Consider the following 22,702-nt stretch of genomic DNA (forward strand, 5'->3'; position numbering starts at 1 on the left):
GATAGCATGGAGTCACCTGGAGAGTATTATGCTAAGTGAAACATGCAAGCAGAGAAAGACAAACATCACATGATCTCACTCATTTGTGGAATATAATTAACTAAACAAACAGATGAACAACATTAACCCAGAGACACAGAGGTGGGGTACAGACTGACAAGCCTCATAGGAGTGGGGGTTGAGGGGAAAAATAAACCACAGAACTTACATGTATGTATGCATGACCAATGGACATAGACAACAAAGCTGGGAATGGGGCGGGGCGGGGCGGGGGAGGAGGGTATCAATGGGGGAAAAAAATGAGAAACATCTGTAACAAAAACAAATTAACAAATAAAAATTTAAAAAAATTTTAAAAAGCAAAAGTGGATATCCTTGTTAATTCACATAAAAATTACATATAAAATTTTTCAACATATTATGTCTGTATCTAAGCTATTCTCTGTTTATTTCAGTGTCAGCTCAAAATGAAATTTAAAAGCCTCAGCATTGTCTACGCTATTCAAAAGAAATGAGGTTTTCTTACTATTGTGTGAATATAGCCAAGACTGCAAGGGGTTTGGGCATGTAACTGAAGTTTTGCTTTCTTTACATAGAGAAAAATAGTACTAGCAATTTCTCCTCAGGCAGACCATGAAGAAAATAAATACTGAAACAGAGTCCAAGTCCTGATTTCAGTCCCAGATCCCAAGATAACATGGGAAAACCTACATCTTCATAAATTAATTTGAGTTAAAAAACAAATACAATTTTGCTGGTGTATTGATAATTAAGCACTTTTAGGAGGCATGGCTGTTGAAATGTGCCTGTCAGCAGTATGAAATATATAATGTGTATGGTCTAAAATCAGATCTATACAACTGGTTGAATCCATGATTTAGAGATTTAAGGTAAAATTTATATAGCTTTATTAACCATGTGTAGACCTTCTAAGAAAGACTTGGGATGCCATAATTTGCAGTTTTCTCTCATTTGGATGTAGACACATATATGTGTTAAATGATTTTATTTACGCTACACCAGAATTAATTTTTTATCTATTTTTTTTTTTTTATCCTCACCCGAGGACATTTTTCCATTTTTTTGTTCAGGTAGAGTGGGAGGGAGAGAGAGGAACAGAGAGAGAGAGAGAGAAACATCGATGTGAAAGGGACACATCGAGTGGCTGCCACCCGCACAACCAACCAGGGCAGGGGACAAACTGCAGCCGAGGTACGCGCCCTTAGCGGGAACCGAACCCGGGTCTCTCAGGACCACAGGCCGATGCTCTAACTGCTGAGCCAAACCGGCCAGGGCAATTTTTGATCTATTTAAAAAGAGCTATTTTATCATTGACAGATCAATATTATGTTTAGAGCTCTCAGAACATCAATTACTAATTGTCATTGTCTTTTACTCCTAAAATAAATTTTTGTGTCATATATATACATATACTGTATATGTATATATCTATATACATCATATATTATATACAGGATATAGATGTAAAATGTATATCATATGAAGTTAGGATCTGTGACTCTCAGTGTTTTCATCCCGCTCCCATATTTTAAGAATTCCTCACTTTGTAGGTCTTGGTAGGCCTGTGTCTGGGAAGGGAGTGAGATATAAAAATATAAATACTGGCTTTTGTGGCCTCTCTTACAGCTAAGTAGTACACACACTAGGATTGACCAGTCAGAGACAGCAACTCTGGGTTTGATTTCTGGAGCCAGGAAATCAAAACCCAGGAGAGGTGGAGAACCTTTGCTGGGGGCAGTGACAATAATTCAGGATAGACTGCAGAGCTAAACGGGTAGAGAAGCAGATTTGCCCTTGTCAGAATGGTCCTAAGGCATCCTTTATGCCTGAGGTTTCCACTTCTTTACCTTGCCTATTTCCCAAGCCAAATTTTCCAATCTCCTGGCAATTCAGTGAGCTCCAATAAATTGTTTCAATAACTTCCCTCCTGCATAATGAACTAAAATCAGTGTGGGTGGCTTGTGCCAATGAATCCTGACTAGTGTACCATTCTGTGAATGATGGAAACCTAGGTCTTTGAAGGTAAGATATCAAGTTATGAAATATGCTAGCTGTGGTGTATGGCAATCTTTGAGGGAAGCATAGCATCAATCTCCTAGTCAGAATTACCTTACTAAAATAGTTAACAACTGGTCCCTCTAAAATTAAACTAAACAAGTAACAGACGGTTTTCCCTTGACATACTTCTTCCACCATAACTTCTACCTATTGACTCAACAGGCAGCCTGGAGCCTGCCTACCTCTTATATCTAATAAAGAATGCAGATTTTATGTTATGAATGTAGACTTAACGAAACTTAAATACATTCCTAAAATTATATTCTGTCTATAGATGTAGTCGTTGCCCCCAATCCCACCTCCAAATAGACTGTAAAATTCTTATGCTAGTTAATCTCAACTAGCTTCCTCTGAGATAAAAAAAAAAAAAGATAATTCTCCACCCTCTGTTTCCTTCTCTACGTCCCAGTAGGCCTACCCTGTAGACTATAATTGGGACTCCATAGCCACTTATTTTTCCATTTGGATTTGCCAGTGGATGTCAACAATGATACAATGTCTTTGGCAAAAGTTGTATCTCACCTTGATCTCAGCTCCTTTCCAGAGACTACTTCTAGCCCTAGCTGGTTTGGCTCAGTGGTTAGAGTGTCGGCCTACAGACCAGAAAGTCCTGGGTTTGGTTCCCACTAAGGCCACATACCTCAGTTGCAGTTTTTCCCCGCCCCAGTTGGGGTCACGTGGGTGGCAACCAGTAGATGTGTCTCTCTCACATTGATGTTTCTCTCTCTCTTGGCCCCCCTCTCTCCCTCCCACTCTATCTGAAGATAAATGCAAAAATGTCCTCGGGTGAGAATAAAAACAAAAACAAAGCAGTGACCACTTCTATATATGACTCAACTCACCAGTCTCCATAACACTCTTTCCTTGATTTCTCCCTTCAGTCCAAGTAGTAGTCTCCTACTATGACTTTTTCTATGGCCTCTTACAAGTGTTGTTCTCTGGGTAACTTAACATCCTCTTTCTTTTAAACCTAGCCACATCTCTATACATAATCCCTTCATGAAAGTGTCAGCATTTATTGTCTCTAACCTGAACTCTCTTTCCTGTTGTAACTCTGACTGATATGGTAGACCAAGGACAGAGACTGGATCTCACTCCCAGTGATTAACAAAGTGTATAGTACACAAAACGTTCTCAGAATATGTTGATGGGTCTGAAGACAGTGTAACAGAAAAGCCCCCAGACAGCTTCTACCTTTGAACTATAGATGTCTGATTTTTAATGAGGTCCCAAAAAATCTATTTCACTACAACTCCTAGGACCATTCCCACTGTGTTTGGAGCTACTGTGGTGCTATAAAGCAAGCATGGCACTTGAAGACTAGCGGATCTGTGTATCTTAGACTAATCATTTAATATATCTAGGTTTTCTTTCCCCTTGGTAATAAAGCTGACCTTAGGAGACTGAGTTGATTATTTTATAGGCTAAACTATGGTACCAAAGAAATATAAAAACACAATGGCTTCAATGAGAGAGTAGTTTACGTCTCTCACACATAATAGTCCAGACAAAATGTGACTCACACCACCAGCAGAGCAGGTCTGTTCAGTGTGGCCATTTAGTAGCCCATGTTCTTGCCATCTTGTTGCTCTTTCACACCCAGGATATTATCTTTCTCTGTTTGTTTGAAGCTGAGTAATGAACACCATAAGAATGAGTAAGCAAAAACACTGAAAATTCATAATTTTATTAAAAATATTTTTTCTTTTTCTATTTTTTTATTGTGGTAAATACATACAACATAAAATTCAGTATCTTAACTATTTTAAGTGTGCAGTTCAGTGGTATTAAGTATATTTATATTGTTGTGTAACTATAGCCATCATCCATTTCCATCATACTTTTCATCTTACAAAACTGAAACTCTGTACCCATTAAACCATAGCTCCCCATGGTCTTGTCCCCATGCTCCAGTTTCTAGTAACCCTTCTTCTACTTTCTGTAACTATGAGTTAAGCTTTTTTATTTATTTTTTTAGATCCCACATACAAGTTACATCATAAGGTATTTATAGTATTTATCTTGCTATGTCTGGCTTATATCATTTATTACAATGTCCTCCAAGTTTATCCATGTTGTCACAAATGGCAGGATTCCCTTCTCTTTAAACACTGAGTAATATTTTATTATGTACATATACCACATTTTCTTGACCCATTCACACATTGATAAATATTTAGATTGTTTCCATACCTTGGCTGTTATGAATATTGTTGCAGTGAACAGAGAAATACAGATAGCTCTTTGAGATAGTGATTTTATTTCCTTTGGCTATATACCTAGAAATAAAATTGCTAGATCATATAGTAGTTCTATTTGTACTTTTTTGAGAAATCTCCATACTGCTTTCCATAATTGCTGAAGCAACAATATGGGTGTATGTGTGTTGTTTAACAAGACTCAGAAAATGAAACAGATAATCACATGCTCTGGAATAAGACAGGTTTGAATCTTGGCTCTTGCTCTTACTGCATAGGTCACCTTGGGCCAGTGACAACCTCTTTAAGCCAGTGTTTCATTTATGAATTATGGACAACAATAATGACTACCTCATAGAATTGTGGTGAGAAATAAAAAGATTTATATATATATATATATATATATATATATATATATATATATAGTATAGGGGATATAGTATGTGCCAAATCAATCATTATTAAGAACTAAAATTAGACTACATTAGACTCAGATCCTAAGTCACACTGCCCCACCGGTGTGACTCAGTATATTGAGCATCAACCCATGGACTGAGAGGTCCCAGTTCCATTCCCAGTCAGGGCACCTGTCCAGGTTGCGGCTCAATCCCCAGTAGGGGGCATGCGGGATGCAGCCAACCAATGTTTCTCTCTCATAGGGATGTTTCTATCTCTCCCTCCCTTCTTCTCTTTCTAAAAAATAAAATAAAATAAAATAAAATAAAATAAAATAAAATAAAATAAAATAATAAATTTTTAAAAGGAACTCTATTTCTGTGGGAACCAAGTAAAGCAAAGATAGGTCAGTTTATTTGCCAAGAAATGTGTGTTGGAGTTGAACACCATGGTTGTAGGCACCACCATGATCAGCCTTTGGACTGAGTTTAAAAGCAGTAGTATTTAACCTCATGAAGATAGCCATATTATTTTGTTCACCTTCACCTGAACAGAGGATCACTTAGTGACTTTAAAATCTCTAGTGGAGAGCATCAAAGGAGACAGAGACACAAATATACAAAAATAGGAAGAAACAGAAGAGAAATGACCTCCGTGAACAGCTTTAAAATTTTGCATGGAGAATATGCCAAAACTCTAGCAATCACTTATTGCTTCTTACCAACTTTAACATTTTTTGGAACACTATGGGAATTCTTGGGCTGAACAAGAAAATAGAAAGCTCCAAAGCAAGTGTTCTAGCCCCTAGGATGGAAGATTTTCCAGTGTGAGAAGTCATGCAGCATCACTTTCATAACATTCCATTAGTTAAAAAGGATCACTGAAGTCAGCCTAGATTCAAAAATAAGCAACACACACACACACACACACACACACTTCTTGATGGGAAGCATGTACAGGATTTCATGGACAAGTTTTAAGATCTCCATGTGATGTATTATTATATTTTTAGACTCAGATCCTAAGTTTTTATATATGTATATTGAATCTGGGAACATACCACATATTTTGAGATCTAAGACTACAGCTAAAACATTCTTTTTAAAAAGCTATTATATGGCACATAAGTATTTTTAAAGTATTATTCATTCTTTACCCTAAATTCTCTTTTCAGAGTTTGTAAATATGTATCAAATGTAACAGACAGAATATATTAGCAAAAAAAGCATTTGTCATCACAAGAACTTTCTCAAAATAATTGTTAAAAATACAAATTAGATGTAAATGCTATGCATTTCTGTAGACAACAGATGATATTAAATAGTCTTGTAGATCATTTTCCAAAAAAAAAAAAAAAAAGCCTTTTTCCCGAGAATTACCAGTGCATTAGAAATGATGTGCTTGTTAAACAGAATCCTTAAGCCTAAAGCTTATATAATGAATTTTATGGTTCACGTATTTGAATTGCCAATATTTTACTTAGGAGTTATTCACCTCAATTTGTTCCAAATCAAGAATTTCTGAGTCCATGGTACTCTGTTTGCTGTTTAACACTTCAAAAGAAACTCAGTTTACTGTTCAGTAACAAAAATATTGTTTTTATTTAGGGAAGCCTTAAAACTGTAGAGTGTCTGAAAATGATCAGATTCAAACAAAATTCACCAAACTTGACTCTAGACTCATGCTTTTGGTTTGATATCATGTGACCCACACTTCGGTCCTAATGTAATTCTCTTATTCAGTTATCATCCGAGTGGTCCCATGGGTAGTTCAGGTTTACACTTTGAATGTGACTGTCATTTCCTTCTGCATAGCAACTGAGTTTTCTGGAAAGAAAAACACTTCATATGAAGGACAAAATGATAGTCATGTTCTAATATAAAAGTGGGAGAAAATAAGTATCTGTAAAAAAGAATTGAGGTTGAAAATGTAAATAAGTTTTATGATTCTGGGACTCGGGTTGTTTTAAAATATGTTTTTCTTGATTTTTTAGAAAGAGAGAAAGGGAGAGAGAGAGAGAGAAAAACATTGATGGGCTGCCTTCTGCACGCCCCCCACTGGAGATGAAGCCCATAACCCAGATATGTGCCCTGCCAGGGGAATCCAACTGGGACCTCTCAGAGCATGTGATGACACTCAGTCCACTGAGCCACACCGGCTGTGCTGACTGTGTTGTTTTAGAATGTTCCTCTTCACCCAGTCCAAGAACACTAACCTACTACACTCTCTGCCACACTTCATGATGTCACAGTGTGTTACCACATTTTGCCATTGATTATCATTTGTTTTGTATTCTTAATTAACTTTTTTCTTACATGTAAATACTTCTTACTCAACTAGGTTATAAGTTTCCCAGATACTGATAATTATGTTTTAGTCACTTTCTAATGCCTTTCCCAATAAAATATTGGATATACATATAATAGATGCTTACTAGTTATTTGTTTAGTTTAAATTTAAATAAATTATTGAAAATTGATATGTTAAATTTTCATCTAAAGAAATATAAAAACTAGCATTGAGTATCAGAATTATTTTCATTTTATATAATTAGTCTCTTCAAATAAAAACAAAACTTTGATAGTAAAAAAAGCAAGTCATGACACTTACTGATGACTGAAAAAACAATAATAATCACTTATGTTTGACAAAGATTAATTATTCAACAATAATATGAGATAAAGCAGATAGGAGTAAAAATAACAAATAAAGTGTAAATTGTCAGAAAAAAAAGAAAAACTGAAATAATTCTGAAAATTTCAGCTTTGATGGACAACTAAAATTTCCATATTATTCACTTCTGTATTAAAAACAAACTAAAAAGAGTGACTCAAAAAAAGCTTTTACCTTAAATAAGAATGTCATAATAAAATGTGGAGCCCTGGCCAGTGTGGCTCAGTTGGTTGGGCAGGATCCTGTGCACAGACAGGTTGCTTGTTCAATCCCAGGTCAGGGCACATGCCTGGGGTTTCAGGCTGGCTGCCCCATGGAGTGTGTGCAGGAGGTTGGATGTTTTTCTCTCATTGATGTTTCTCTTTCTCTCTCTCTCTCTCTCTCTCTCTCTCTCTCTCTCTCTCTCTCTCTCTCCCCCCCCCTCTCTCTTCCTCTCCTTCTCTAAAAAAAATCAATAAAATATAGTTTTTTAAAATATGGAATGAAAACGTTAGAGGCTAAAGATGTCCACTTAGACTCAGAAGCTTGGAGTATAAAGAAATCTTGAAGATGCTTAGTTATACCTGCCTAATGTAAGAAATAAGGCAACAGAGATTTACTATTGGTGTAAAAATTCGCGACTAAATCAGGAACAGGAAAAAAAAAATCTAACTCTCTGTAAGTGTCCCCTTACCACAAAACATTCCTTCATTTATCATAAATAATAATGTATGTTGGCTCAATTGTAAATGCTATAATTTTTAACTCCCTAAAAAACTTCTAAAGAATACCTTTAATTGTTCATTTATTATCTTTGTTCAACACTTGAACGATCTGCCAATAGAGTATAAATTGTTAGCCTTCCCAGTTGTCTGTGTCATGCAATGCATAATGAAGAAAGGAGAAAACTGGATTGAAATGGACTTCACCAACCCAAGCTACTTTTTACCAATGAAAAAGTTTTGGCAATCAAGTGTTGACTTCATATTCAAACATCTCATTGTGTTCTTAAAAACTGAGCCTGCTAAAATTAATGCAAACTTTGACTTTTAAATGCGTTTTCAAATAAATACATTAGCTTACATTCTGGCTAAAGAAAGCAAGAGTTAATCCAAATTAAGGGTTTATTTCATTAACTTAGATTTTATCCAAAATGTGTAATCAAAAAATAATTTCATAAAATATGCTTTGAGTGAAAATCAACAGAGTGCTCACACACAGTAGGTAATCAGTAAAATACATGTTTAATGAATAAAGTCATTTTTCTGGATAGTGTTCAGGCTTTCATCCCTTTTAACCTAGGGTACTATCCAGTAAAGTTATTTAAAAAAAACCTGTACAAAAATAAGTAGGAACAACAAAAAGTAACTTATCAGGGCCAGATGTAGATGGATAACACAAACAATACGTGCTCCAATAGTTCAGCGGAAGGCAAAATGCTTGGTGAGGGGTGGGGGAAGGGACAGCTCATATAACTGGACTGGATGTTGTTGTTCCAACAGACACTCCTCAGAAGAAGATGAGAATGATTCTGCAATAAATCCATTCAAGAGCAGTCTCATTCTTTCCATATAGGTAGCTTTTGAATGCAATATGTAGGACAACGTATCCAACTGAAGTGCAAAAATTCTTTTTTAAAAAACACATTTTTATTACCTTAAGATCAAATAATAAATAATAGTCATAAATGCAGCTTGAGAAGAAAAAGCCACACTTCCGTTTATTCTTTTTTGTGTTTTACCTTAAAAGAAGCTTTGATATTTTTATACATCAGTCAGCATCCAGTTCATTTCTGTGCTGGTGTGTTAACCTTCTCCCTCTAGACACTTGGGATATTAATATTATCCTCTGTAACAATCAGCAAAAGAAATAAAGCATTTACACAAACACTGCAAATTAGATTAAACTGCAGTTCTGATGGAACTCTGTGACATACAATTTCTTGCGAATTAAAGCCAAATGTACAAACATTTAATGACTAATCCTTTTAGGTATTATAATGCCCACATGAAGATTTATTGAGGAGAAAGGGAAAACATATGCGGTTTTCCGTTAGAGCCTGCCTGCGGGCGGAGGATTGAGCAGATTGGCTTTTTTTTTTTTTTTTTGTAATTAATATTTCAGTTCTTTGTGTTTTGGCGGGCAGGTTGCACGTGGCCCTAGTACTGAACGGACAGCTCCTTTCTCGTAAGCTGTGCGCTGGAGGCTAGCAGTCTAGAAGGCAGTACAGACCCTGGAGAGAGAGAGAAAGGGACTCCAGAGTGAGATCAAGTGCTGAGTCCCCCCTCTTTCTTATACCCCACTCGGTCATAGTGATGCCTCCTCCAGAAATTAACCTACTGATCTATCGAGGTAATTTCAGTCGTACTAGAAGCTTTCTCAGTTCAGCCAGGAAAGGGGAGGAGAAAGCTTGTCAGACCCTCCTCCCTCCCCAGGGCTTACTACAAACAACTTTTCTGATGCTATGGGGAGACCTCTCAAGATACAGGCAAGTTTGCTTGCATTTTAGGAATTTCCTCCTGCACATGGGAAGATTCTAACTAATAAAATCTCCAGGATCACATTTCTCCTTAATATTACAAAACCTTGTTGAATAAAGTAATATATGTATGCATGTACACATATGTATATGTATATATGTATGTATGTATGTATATAGAGATAGATGTAGATATAGACATATAGAGCCTGATCAACCAACTTAAACATAGCAATAATCTGGAAAACTTTCTTTTCTATTTAATCCAAGTTCAAACTTTGTTTTAAAGTTCATCTTGGTACATGAAAAAGATGTAAGAAAATATGGGCTATTGGTAATCATACATTACACTTAATACCATATAATATAAATTGGAAAATGTAAGGATCATTTTGACTGTGTTCAACCTCAGAGCTGATGCCCTCTGAATCTAGGTCTTCTAAATAAAATACATTAGGCATATAGCAAATGTCATACATTTGTGTCAAACTAAGACCTAGAACATGCATTTGTATTTACATTTCCCCCTATGGTAAATATTGATTTTATTTTATATTCTCCCTTTCTTCTGGACCTATGAGAAGATTACACTCTCTCCCTGCTCTATAGTTAAGCGGAAACACGTAACTAGATCAGGCTAATATGTTTCTGGAACAAAGGACTTACTTACTTGTGCAGGACCCACCAGCCCCTCCCCAGTGTTCATCTTGTGCTAAAGCAGAGATAAAGATCTCACTAAACCCCTGAGCCTCCAGAGGATGGGGCTCTGGGGAGATGCCCAAACCCACATGGATTGTGTGCTTGATAAAAATAAATTTTTGTTGTGTTAAGCCACAGATATTTTTAAGTTGATTGTTATCCATAGTGCAATATGTCTTAATATGACTAATAAAATCTTTTAAAGAAAAAGAAAATGACCCTGGCCGGTTTTCTCAGTGGTTAGAGTGACGGCCTGTGGACCAATGAGTTGCGGGTTTGATTCTGGTCAAGGGCACATACCTCAGTTGTGGTTGGTTCCCAGCGCTGGTCAGGTTTCATGCCAGAAGCAACCACTCATGTGTCTCTATCACATCAATGTTTCTCTCTTTCTCTCACCCCTCCCCCCACTCTATCTAATGATAAATAGAAAACTATTCTCAGGTGAGAAATAAAAAGTAGAAAAAAATAGTAAGCCACTCATGATCAGAATTATCATAGGACATTATAAACCTATGCTGCTCAACAGCAGTAAAACCGAAGCCACATAAGTAATTTAAAATTATCTGGTATCAACATTTTAAAAACAAACAGATAATATTTACATTTAATAATATATTGATTAATATATCTAAAATGTTATAAATATAATCAATAAAACATTATGAGATATTTTACATTATTTGTTTCATACTAAGTATTTGACAATCGGGGCTGTATTTTATACTTACAATACATCTCAATTTGAAGTAGCTTCATTTCAAATTGCCAATGTCTTCTAGCCAAAGATCACCAAATGCACACCCATAGATGAAGAAATTGGATTCATAACTTACAGTAATGAAGGACACCCATCTTGGGGAGCCATGGAACACTTCAAGAAATGAGTGTTATGAAGGACATTCTACAGGATTTGGTGTTCAGTTGGGTGGTTTCAATGATGGCCCAAAAAGCAGAGGTTCACACTGGATTGAGTGCTCTCAGAGAGCAAGGAGAACTTAATGATTGGGTATCTCAATAAATTATTTCTAGAAAGGGAAGACTAAAGCCAAAGCTATAATTACTAAAGAAGTAGCAGTCATTCCTTATTAGCCAGGAGAGGAGTATGTTTTGGTCTTTGGGGCTTGGACAATGTTCATGTTTTGTCTATGTTCAAACCTGATTAGAGTGTAGTCTTATTTTCCTCTTGATCCATCATGGTCACACAGTGGCCCTGTTGATGTTTTGTGAGGTTGTTGGTATTCAACAGAACACCCAGACCTGACTGTGAGTGGCAGGCCAGCCTATACCAACACCATGGGCTAGCTGATCACAAGTCCAAATCCTGGATGTCATGAGCCATTTTTGGTTTTGTTTTTGTTTTTCCTCAAAGTGTTTATATTAGTCTGCTAGGGCTGCAATACCAAAATATCAAAGACTGGATGGCTTAAACAACAAAAATTTATTTTCTTACAATTGTTGAGGCTTGAAGTTGAGGTGTTGGCAGGTTTGCTTTCTCCAGAGGCCTCTCCTCTTGGCTTGCATGTGGCCACATTTTCACTGTGTCCTCAGGTGGCTTTTCCTCTGTGGATACACACTGCTGGTGCCTCTTCCTCTTCTTATAAGGACATGCATTGGATTGGGTTAGGATCCCACCCTTATGACCTCATCTAACCATAATTACCTCCTTAAAGGCCCCCATCTCCAAATATAGTTACATTGGGGGTCAGGGCTTTCATACACAGATTTTGAGGAGACACAATTTGTTCACAACAGAACTCAATACAAACATGTTGCATATCTGCACAAGACAGCAGAGTTCTAGACAATCTGAAGTTGATTTTGTCTATTTGCTAGAGACTCACATTGAGTGGAGACATTTCTCAATGGAATAAAAAAAATGTTGTAAGTTTCACTGCTGTAAAGAAGCGCTGGATTTTCTTTGGTCTCTCTTTTCATTATGTCCTTTCCTCATATATAACACATTGATTTCGTGGTAGAGTTCTTTAAATAGGTGTTAAGACGGTACACTTTTTTGCATTGGGGTGGAGTTGCATAAGCAGTTAAATAAAGTAAGTGAAATATCTCCCTGCCCTTTAGCATTTCTTAATGTCCAGTCAATGAATCACTTCCTAAGAATATATTTTATGGTGTCATGAGAACCCTAACTCTGTCATTCTAAGCCACCTAACTGGCAGTCTTCCCAACCTAGTAAGAGTCATAACGTAGCCCCTGTCTCGTGTTAGATAGACTAACTTGGGGATGGATAGGATGAAGTCTCTATACTTATTTCCTAATAGGCCAGTGGTTTTATTTAACTGTGGAACTATGAGTAGGTTCCATGCTCTCTGGAAAAACACATATTTTAGAGTGATCTTTGGTTTGCTGATTTTGAAAAGGAATAAAAAATATTAAAGCAAACAATTTGAAATCCCAGACCTCTTTAAAGCTTGGGTTATTTTAGCTACCATCATTTATACCATGATGGCAAACAAGCACTTGTCAAGGTATACAATTTCTATGCCTCGAGGATTTTGAATTTTGCTGTCAACTGTATCTGAGACACGCTTGGCTTTATCAGTAAAAAGTATATTTAAATGATGCCTAACATTCAGTATTACTATTCCTCCTCCACCTCCAGAGTCCAGATAATTAGTGAAAGAGTCTCCTTCTCTGGGTCAAAATTGAATGTACCAGGGCAGAACACCTACATGTGCCTAGATTTGTCACCATCTAACTTTCAGCTTTCAGATTAGAACACACTCCTAAAAGACTACTGCTGTTTCAGTGCATTTAACTAGCAAAAGAAACCAGTTTTCTTAACTGCTGGCACACAAATATATGAGAAGTGGATAATGTTCAATTATACAAGGAATCTTACACTGTATTACTTATCAGAATGTCTGTATTCATTACAGATATTTCTAATACATAGTACATATTTAATATACCACAGTCTATATGTGTTTTTAATGTCCTGTACTAGAGAGAAGTCCTTATGTTAGAATTAGTCTCCAGTTCCTCCAAAAATGAGGGCTTGAGATGTGTCATGTTTATATCTGAAAGATAGCAAGGCATAAAACCATACTGTCCCACTTCACACAACTTCTTAAAATGGGTATTTCACAACATTGGTAGGATACCCCTATGGGGAAGAGACTCCAAGAGGCAACAGAGCAGGTTGTCTTCTATTTTGTGGTCATTTCTTCTGTAAAGACTCTGTGAAGACAGAGAAGGGGGCGGGGCGTGGTGGAGAGCCCGAGAGGACAGTGATGGAAAGAGGTTCACCAAAGGGCAGGAGTGGTGAAAGTCTGTTTCTGGGACTGAAACCTCCATCTTTTTCTGAGATCAGTGAGAGGCAGAGGGGAGTCAGGGGTGCCTATAGGTTCCCGCAAGGGTTTCAATGACCACAGAATGAAGAAGAAGCTTGAGCAAAAGGTGTCCCTTTCTGAATCTAGACTTTTAGAACATAGTTCTCCGACATGGGAATCAGCAGAAATAAGACAGAGAAAATACAATGAAGACAGAGAAGCCAGAATTTAGTGTTGGAAAGAATAGGTCATGGAGGAGAAGCACCACTCTACATCACTATTAGGGTTACAAACCCACTGAAGAGGTGTGGCCTACTGGCAGGAAGGTAGTGTTCACAAATAAATCGTATCCTAGTCATTTTTAAACACATTATTAATTACAAGATGTTTCACAAATATTTACCCCCATTTAATCCACCCTGACAGTAAGAGAGAACAGAGTGGTAAAGTGACTTGTCTGAAGTCACAAAGCCAATTAGCGGCAGAATATGTGCATTCTTCACGATCAAAGAAAAATCAAAACAAAGAAATTTATCTTAGCAATTGTCTGATGCCCATAGGGTGCCTATAACCAGAATTGACTTGGGAAGAAGGGTTACAGAAAATAGCAGAAAAAAAAAATGTAATGGAATGTCCTGTTGGATAAGATGTGTAATAAAGCAGTAATACCAATTTCTGGCCAATATTCCTGGGCATTTCAGACAGTGGAGAGATCAAAGAAAACAAAGGAATAAGGTCAATATGGATGGGCCAGGAGTTTCCAAACAAAACTATTCAAGGGTAAGTAAAAGACAGACCTGAGGTCTAAACAGCAGGCACAGAGTGAGGAGATTCAGCGAGATTACATAATGAAGTCAAGAAAGTGTAAAGGCAAACGCTAGCACAGCCACGTTGAAGAATAAAAGAGTGATTGCACCAGAGATTAAGATAAATGAAATTATAAGTCATTGTTCCAGTACATAAAGAAGAAAGGGTCAATGGAAAAATAGACAGAACCTCTGAGAGGTTGCTGGGGTAATTGACATTAGAGGCAGACAAAGATCTTTCAGTGTTTTTTAAAAAAAGATAAAGTAACTAGAGAACTTGTTGCCTCAAAGCTCCACAAGGCTCCTAGGAGGGAGAAGAGGCAGGGGCTCTGGGCTGACAAGACAGATTCACTGGGGGTGGTTTGAAGGTGAGGGAGGAAACAGGAACTCGAAGTATTACAGATGGAGAAGCTCCTCCCCTATCCCCACCATCCCCATGTCGCTGATAAGATGCCCAAGATATTGAGGCAAAAGTGAGATAAATCTCTGGAGAGTAAAAGGGAGGAAACTAAAACAGAACAGAATCTCTGGAAGGTATGACTTGGGAGGCAGTAATGGGGGAGGGAAGGAGGTAGAGAAGAATGTAAAGGGACAGAGGGAGGGAGGGAGGAGAAGAGAGAGAGAAGAGATGAAATTCAAAAAGGTTACAGACAACAGTGTTCATTAAACCAAGAGGAAATACTAATTAGCCATTTAGAAATGGAGTTTGAGCTCAGGAAGACTGAGCTGTCCATTCCCGGGGTCCTGAATGAGAGGCTCTGGACTGAGTGGAGGAAACTTCTGGGTTCTAGCTCCAGCTCTGGCCTTGTCACCTGCTCCATCGTGTCGGATCTTATGGCCTCTGAAGTCTCTCCCAGACTTATGTACTCTGGTGCCATCTGTCCAAGGGCTGGAACGTGGACCCTGGGGAAGCAAGGAGGCCTTAATAACACCTCTCTTCAGTCTCCTCCTTAACAACCCCCTCCTTCCAAATAAAAACACTCAACATTTATTAAACACTTCCCTGGGGTTCAGGCTGATGCACGCATACACATATACAATCTCTGAAGCTTCACAACAGCCAAAGGAGCTGTTGGTATTTCCCCCATTTTACAAGTAAGAAATTTTAGTAACTCTCTCCAGTAGAAGAGGGATTGAAGTGCAGGCCCTATGGTTCCAGATCCAGCGTTCCTTTTGCCGAACAAGTAGCAACCTGGGTTTCTACGGGGTCCGAGAGATCAGTGCTGCATCCGCAAAGCGACAGCTGTCCGCGGGGCTGGGAAGCGGGTGCAGGAGACTGGCCGGCATCTCTGGTCGCCCCTGAGGCCTCGCTCCGGCTCCCGGTGCGTGCTGCAGCCTCCAAGGATCCAGGCGGGCCGGCTGGAGCCACTCTCTCCCAGGGATAGAGCCAAAGACCGACCAGCCAGGGGAGGAGAACGCTCTGGAAGCCCCGAACACAGTCAGTCACCAGGAAAGAGAGGGGTAAGATCAGGGAGGCTGAATTGGGCCAGCGGGAGCCGGGAAATCCTCGGCCCAAGGCAAGTCTCTTAATGCAAAAGAAACCCGGATTGGACTTCCACGCGTGTTCTTTTCTGTTAGGCTTCTGGAAAGGAATGGAGATGGGAAGATAAAAGGATTAAAAGTTATATGTAGCAGCAGAGTCCAGGAGATGTAGTAGGAAAAAAATCTTTCTGATTTTGAAGTCCAAATCACCGATTTCATTGCCCCTCTGACCTTCCTTGGTGACCACTCATGCTTCTTTGCGCCTCACGTTCACAAGTGCTTCCGTGTCCTCGTTTACACTAATACTCACCTCATGCCAATACATATACCTATTACCTACCGCATAATGCATACCTCATAGGGTTGTTGTCCGTGTGAAACGGTATCCTGTTTGTAAAGAGCTGGGAACAAGGCCTGACGCGTGTAACTGCTCCATAAATGTTAGCTGGTGCTGTTACTTGTTATTTTGGCCTTATAAAAAGAATAACAATGACCCATGTCCTCCCTACTTGAGTTGTGGGGAGGAGTGTTGTCAAGAGCAAGTGAGCCAATACTTGTAAAAATGCTTGATAAACCAAGGCCGACAACTGAACTTTCAAAAACCTCCAGTGTGCTGCAAGGTCAGACGTACACCTGAGGGACCGGAGAGGGACGGAGCCGGCCCTTTCTGAGCGCACGCATTTCTTAGCTAAATGAGGCAAGTTTCCCATGGGAGAGCAAGGCCTTAGTCAAGGGAGGGCTTCCTGCAGAGACAGGACACAGCCGCCAAGCCACCTGGACTCCGGGGTGAGCGCCTCTGGACGCCAGTGGGCTGGCGAGGCTGCTCTGTCCGCACGCTGGCTGCGGGGTGAGCGTGGGCGAGCGCACCCCTGCCTGCGTCCAACGCCGCAGCTTTGCAGACCCGCGAGGAATACGTCCTCTCACATGAGGGCCTCAGCTCCAACTTCTACCGTTATCAAGGGGAAGACTTAAGATGAGAGAGTTTTTCCATTTAATTTTCAACTAATACGTCCGCATGCCTTTTTAATTGCTTGCAAATGCATTTTCTCTGTATGATTATGGAATGCGTGTTGCCTGTGGGCGGCAAGACTAAGGTGGAACACAGATCCGTGTTAGGCTTTCGACAAACAGCCCAGAGGGAGGGGTAGGGTCGTGCAGGAAGAGGTTGGGGGCAGGGGGGTGGGGGGGCAGCGAGAAAGAAAGAAAAAGGAGTTTAAAAAATCAATGGCGGCCCTTAAACTGAAATGACGGGAGTCTGTCAGAAATGTTAATTTCTCCTAAATATTCCAAAACTTTTTTTTTTTTTAAAAGGTCTTCCTTTTCTTTTCTTTTTTTTTTTTTCTCAATTAGGTAACGTTTTACACCAAGTGGCCCTTCCCTTGCTGAAAGTGGAATGGGGTGGGGTGGATTACTGAGAAGAAGGCAGATAGAAGAACTACCCAAATCATAACTGGAAAGGAGAGGGGAGGGATGTTTAAAAAGACCCTTAGAGGCAGCATCAGCTCAGGTTAATAGGGGTAAGAAAGTGAAGCAACTAACTTGGGGTGGGGAGGGGACCTGACCTGGAGTGCCTTTGCATGAATACCTAGGCACATTCCTAAACCAACTGTGTCTTTCCTCTTTAAATATTATGGTTCTTTTAACTGGGTCAAGTTTTAGATTCCTGGCTCCTGCCCAGAATGTTCCTAGTATTTGAAGAGCACTTCTCTCTCCAACTTGCCTAATGAGTAAAAATGAATGAACCAGGGATTGGGATACTATGTAGTGGACCCAACATATTTGCCTTTCCACTGCCTGATGGATCACACCCACCCACCCACCCTTAGCAGCAGTAACTGGAAGAGGTTAGGAGAAGCACACCAGAGTAGGTCCTTGGATAAGAAGACCTTTCTAGATCATTAAAGTCCTGAATGACTGTGAGACTCTGAGCCCTTGGGAGAGAACCCTGAGAGCTCCTGTATTGTTGGCTCTTGGAGTCTCCAGGCTGAGCTTGTCTTAGAAGCCTATCGGGGTAGAGACCTCAGAGGCCAGAGATTCACAAAGTGGTGGAAGGGTGCTTGAGGGCAGATAGAACCACACCACCACTAAGAGAGGAAACAACAGATATTGGCTTTCTTTGGATTCTCTTAAGATGCTTTTGCTCTCTCTGTGCATCCCAAATAAGCAGTGGGAGTCACAGAGACCTGGGAGTTTTAGGATAGGTACTGATATTCTGAGCTATACTTCTTGTTTTGCTTTGTGGAAAGAATATCTGCAGAGTATAGTGGATCTTCAGTGCTCCTCTGTTCTCCCATACAAGCACCTTTCCAAAGCCATGGCATTTGCAGTCATGAAGGTTGTCTCCTATTGTGCAAACCCATGCCCCACTGGAACAGAGCACACTACAATTCACTCTTAGACAATGTACAGACATGCTCTCTTAAAGCATAAGTTTAATGAATTTCATCTGTTCTCTACCTTCCCCTAAAGAGCAAGAAAGAGAGGAAGGGGTGGAGGAAAAGAGGAAGAAAGACAGTTTGATTCAAGTATGTGAATATGTCTTAAGGACATTTTTTTTCTTTTCTTTTTTTGGTACATGCCCCTAGCGGGAACCAAACCCAGGACTCTCTGGTGTGGAGGCCGACACTCCAACTGCTGAGGCAAACTGGCCAGGGTGGAAATATTTTTTATTGAAAATGCCCAAAATGCACAATCCTTTGCTACTCCACTTTATTTAGCATTATGTAGACAATTCTGTGGGAAATGTCTATTCGGGCTACATAAAAACACATAAATCCATTTGGAGAAGAAATTAAAATTCCAAGTAAGAGTAAGGAGGAAGAGAAATGCATGTTTAATAAAACTAGATCTTGGCAGTTGTTTGCTGGTAATCATCCACCAACCTCAAACATGCAATGCATGACAGACCCTGTCAGTGGGGATGTTCAACTCCAGTTTTTATCCAATTGTATGGTATCAGTTTAGAAGTTCAAGAAGAGACCTGAGCTGTAGGAAACAATTCAGAGACTCTCTTCTCTAGCTCTGGATCTTAATCAAAATAATAATGATAGATATAAAGATTTCTCTGCACATTCCTAAACCAACTGTGGTAGAACAACCCCTCCTGGAGTGTGGAGCATGAAATCAGAAGGCAGAACAGAAGCTCTGAGTGCTAAGGAGACCCTCTCCAGCTTCTAGGGTGCAGGAATGGCTTACTTTTATGAGCTATCTCTAGTGGGTGGGAGCCAGCCTGGCCTGGGGCTTAGGCTGGGATGCTCACCACCGGTTTCCCGAGGGAGGGAGCCCCAGGCGGTTGTCACCAGTCTCCAACTCGCCAAGGCCAGTTAATTCAATTACTCCACCCGCTGGAGAATGTGTGGCCAATCGCTCTCCGGAAGGGGCAAAGCAGAGAAAGGAATTAGCCTTTGGGTCAAGCAGGATGGCACTTATTAATTGCTCAGGACTATTAATTGGATGGGAAGGGAAGATGGTGGGGGGGACTGTCTGTCAGAAACAAATCCCGTGTGCGCGCACCACACACACGCACAGACACCAAGCACACCACACACCTGCCTCAATGAATTTCTTTAGAGAAGGGGCACGCTGAGCAACCCTAGAGCAGATGGAAGGGAGCGCTGACCAGTATGTGCATATGGCGCGGCTGCTCTCCCCAAATTTTCTTTCAGGGACAAACAGCTTTGGCGGGAGGGGAGGGGTGGATAAGGAGAGAGGGAGCAGTTGGCCAAATGGAGTTTTCTTACTGTTCAGCCGCTGGTGTGGGAAGCCAGGACACCAGGTTGGGAGCAGAAGAGTTTTTCAAAAGAGACATGACGCCCAGGCAAAGTTGATCCTTAAATTTAAAAAGACGGCACTTTACCCTCCCTGTGTCATCTCCCCTAAATACAAGTTTTTCTCATTGTGCATTTTTAAAAATTTCCTCTAATTCCACAAGGGTTCAAGAAGCACAGTAAATGAAGCCCTGGACACCTTTTATCTTGGTACCTAGACGTCACTCGGGGAAACGGGCTGGGGCTAGAGAGTGGAGTGGAGAGGTACGATTGCCAGTTCTTTGGTGATGTCCTGAAGTATTCAGAGGAGACAACCAGAGGTCATTCAGTGACTGTACTTATCTCCAGGCCAGAGCTCATTATAGAGAGCATCAGAAGCTTGGGGACTGTGTGTGCATTTTCTCCTGGAGAGGGACAAACACATGGGCCAAATGCGCTGGGACAGCAGGCAGAGCAGGCGGCCACGACGTCCTGAGCCTCTGGTTGTTCCCAAGGGAGAGGATTTTGCGGCTGCCTCCAGGACCTAAGCCGAGGAAAGAAGGTCCCTTCGCCTTCAATGAAGATGTATCTGACAGTAGGGGAGTTGGGGGAGGGGTTTGCAGCTTGTCCGAGAAGGGGCCATCCTTTTCCATTTGCATTGGACTAACTGGGAAACCATCATTCACCAAAAAAAAAAAAAAAAAAAAAAGTGCATCTGACAATTCCCAAGATAACCTGCGGGCCCTACACATTCTTCTGCGGGGGGCTTTGTTTCTTCCCAGGGACAGGGGTTCCTGGGGTAAAGTCGTGGGGCGTATCCCAGCTCCCATGAATGATTATTTATTTCATCTGTGGGTAGAATATAGACGCCTCACCCAGGCAAACAAAAGATTTCGCTGCAAGCATTTTGGGATTCAGGCCCTCAGTGCTGCACTCATCTTACCCCTCCCACCTTACAGATCAAGTTGGGCATTCTTCCTTTTCATCTTCTTTGGGCTCTCAGTCTCCTGACTTCATTAGACCAAAATATAGAATTTCAAGAAGTTGGGGGTGGGGGCTCTGGCGCACCTTGGAAAAGGGAGCAAGTATTGGCTGCTGACCCTTGTGCAGGGCTGGAGCATCACGGATCTCCAGTTCAGACAGTGCATTTCAATTCTTGTCGTGTGCCTTTGTCCATTTATATAAAGCAAAGAGTGCTGAGTGACAGCCCCAGTTAGCCTGCATGAGCAGATCCTAATCAACCTTCCCAAACCCCGACCTGAAAAAAAAAAAAAAAAAAAAAAAAGCCACATGCCTGTTTGCCTGCGGCTTATTATTAAGACACCTTCTCAGCTTAAACACTTAAAAGCTAACCAAATGAAATGGCAATTAAGACTAAATGACCCCTTCTATCTTTGAGATGACTCTGTGGGGCCAGCCAGTTCTTAGGAGGCAGACAGGGTTGGAGAGAGAACCGTTCACAGCCTCAGTATTGCCGGCATGTAGCCACCGATACCCCCTCCAGGCATTAGACCACTTGGTGCAGGAAACCACATTTTGAACAAAGTAAAGCTCAAATACTCCTTGAAAGTCAATAAACCCATAGAAGAGCTAGAGAGAGTTTGTGTGCTCCCTCCTTCCTGCCCTCTTTGTAAAATATAACTTTCAAACATTTAAGGGTTATTTGGAGGTAATGGTGTTCAAATACCTGGTGCCACTGCTAAATGGTCCACCCCCAACCCCCATCCAGTACTGTTTTCAAAAGGGAAGGAAAACACAAAATAGGGGGGAAATGGGTTGAGTTGGGTATCAAAAGACAACGTTTTACCTAAATGTGGAGTCTTGTCACATGTCTTTATTCTCCTGTATTTTCCTTAAATATATTGCCAGTTACACCATCTCTTTATGATGGAAACTTGGGACTGTCCATCATGGTTATTTATTATAAAAGCTGCAGAAAGTATAAGCCACCGCCGGGTGTTGCCTTCCCAAAAAGGGGAAAGAACCCAAATTTGATGTAAATATGGAAAGAGCAGTATTGTTTCCACTTGGGTAAAGGCAGACACCCCAATCTGGATGAAATTGATTTGGGTGCTTGTTGCAAAAAGCAGCTTTCAGTATCCAGGGAGTAGAACCAATAGGAATGAACACTTCCTCGTGTAAAAGGAAGCTTTAATTAATGTATATTTCTATCTCTAATATACACACATCAGGGCTAGATCTTTATCTTCGCAATAAAATGTGTGCAAATTCTTTCTGCAGAGATGAGTCCCCATCTCAGTCGGTATAGAAAAGCATGATAAAGGTTGGAAAAAATGGATAAAAATGTTGAAAGAACCTCCAGTTCCTTATTAGGCGAAGATACAATATTTATTCCTTGTCTCCTGGGATAAATCTCTTCTGCCTATTGTCCTCCCAGTTCTCAGTGCTGATGCTTAATTTTCAAAACTTCTATATTACCAAGGGACCTACGACATCAGCCAAAGAAATACTCAGCAAGTACAAAATCTGTTCCAGGGAGCTGCTTTTGTGCAGAGGGAAAATTTTGTTCCTACAGGTTTTTAAGTGGGTACGAGGCAAGGAGCTATCTGATCCAGGCAAAGCCATTACAATTTAGATCTCTATCTATAGAACATTTTTTTCCTTAAAAAAAAAAATTGGAAAATACAAGAAGTTTGGATTTTTTTTTCCCCCCGATTCTTTTTTTGGAGGGGGAAATTGCATCGTAAGCTTTCGGAGAAACCCAACATGTCAACTACCTTTCCGGGACTAGTCCACGATGCCGAGGTATTATTACTTTTTTTTTTTTTTTTTTTTTTTTGAGCGCGCGTGTGTGTGGCGGCGGCGGCGGTGGCGGCGGCGGCTGTGGCAGCTGCCCCTTCTCTAATCTATATTGGAC

General features: G+C 40.2%; 1 protein-coding gene across 1 annotated transcript in view; it reads left to right on the top strand.

The window, feature by feature from the left end:
* The first annotated feature begins 22,017 nt into the window (after positions 1–22,017).
* Positions 22,018–22,702, top strand: part of TFAP2D (transcription factor AP-2 delta) — a 62,843-nt gene continuing 62,158 nt past the window's right edge. Inside the window, exon 1 of the mRNA XM_036249197.1 lies at positions 22,018–22,590. Coding sequence (XP_036105090.1) covers positions 22,552–22,590 — 39 coding nt within the window. The 5' untranslated portion in view covers positions 22,018–22,551. The remainder of the gene's footprint in view (positions 22,591–22,702) is intronic.

This window comes from Molossus molossus, unplaced genomic scaffold (assembly GCF_014108415.1).
Source record: "Molossus molossus isolate mMolMol1 unplaced genomic scaffold, mMolMol1.p scaffold_m16_p_8, whole genome shotgun sequence".
Classification (NCBI taxonomy): domain Eukaryota; kingdom Metazoa; phylum Chordata; class Mammalia; order Chiroptera; family Molossidae; genus Molossus; species Molossus molossus.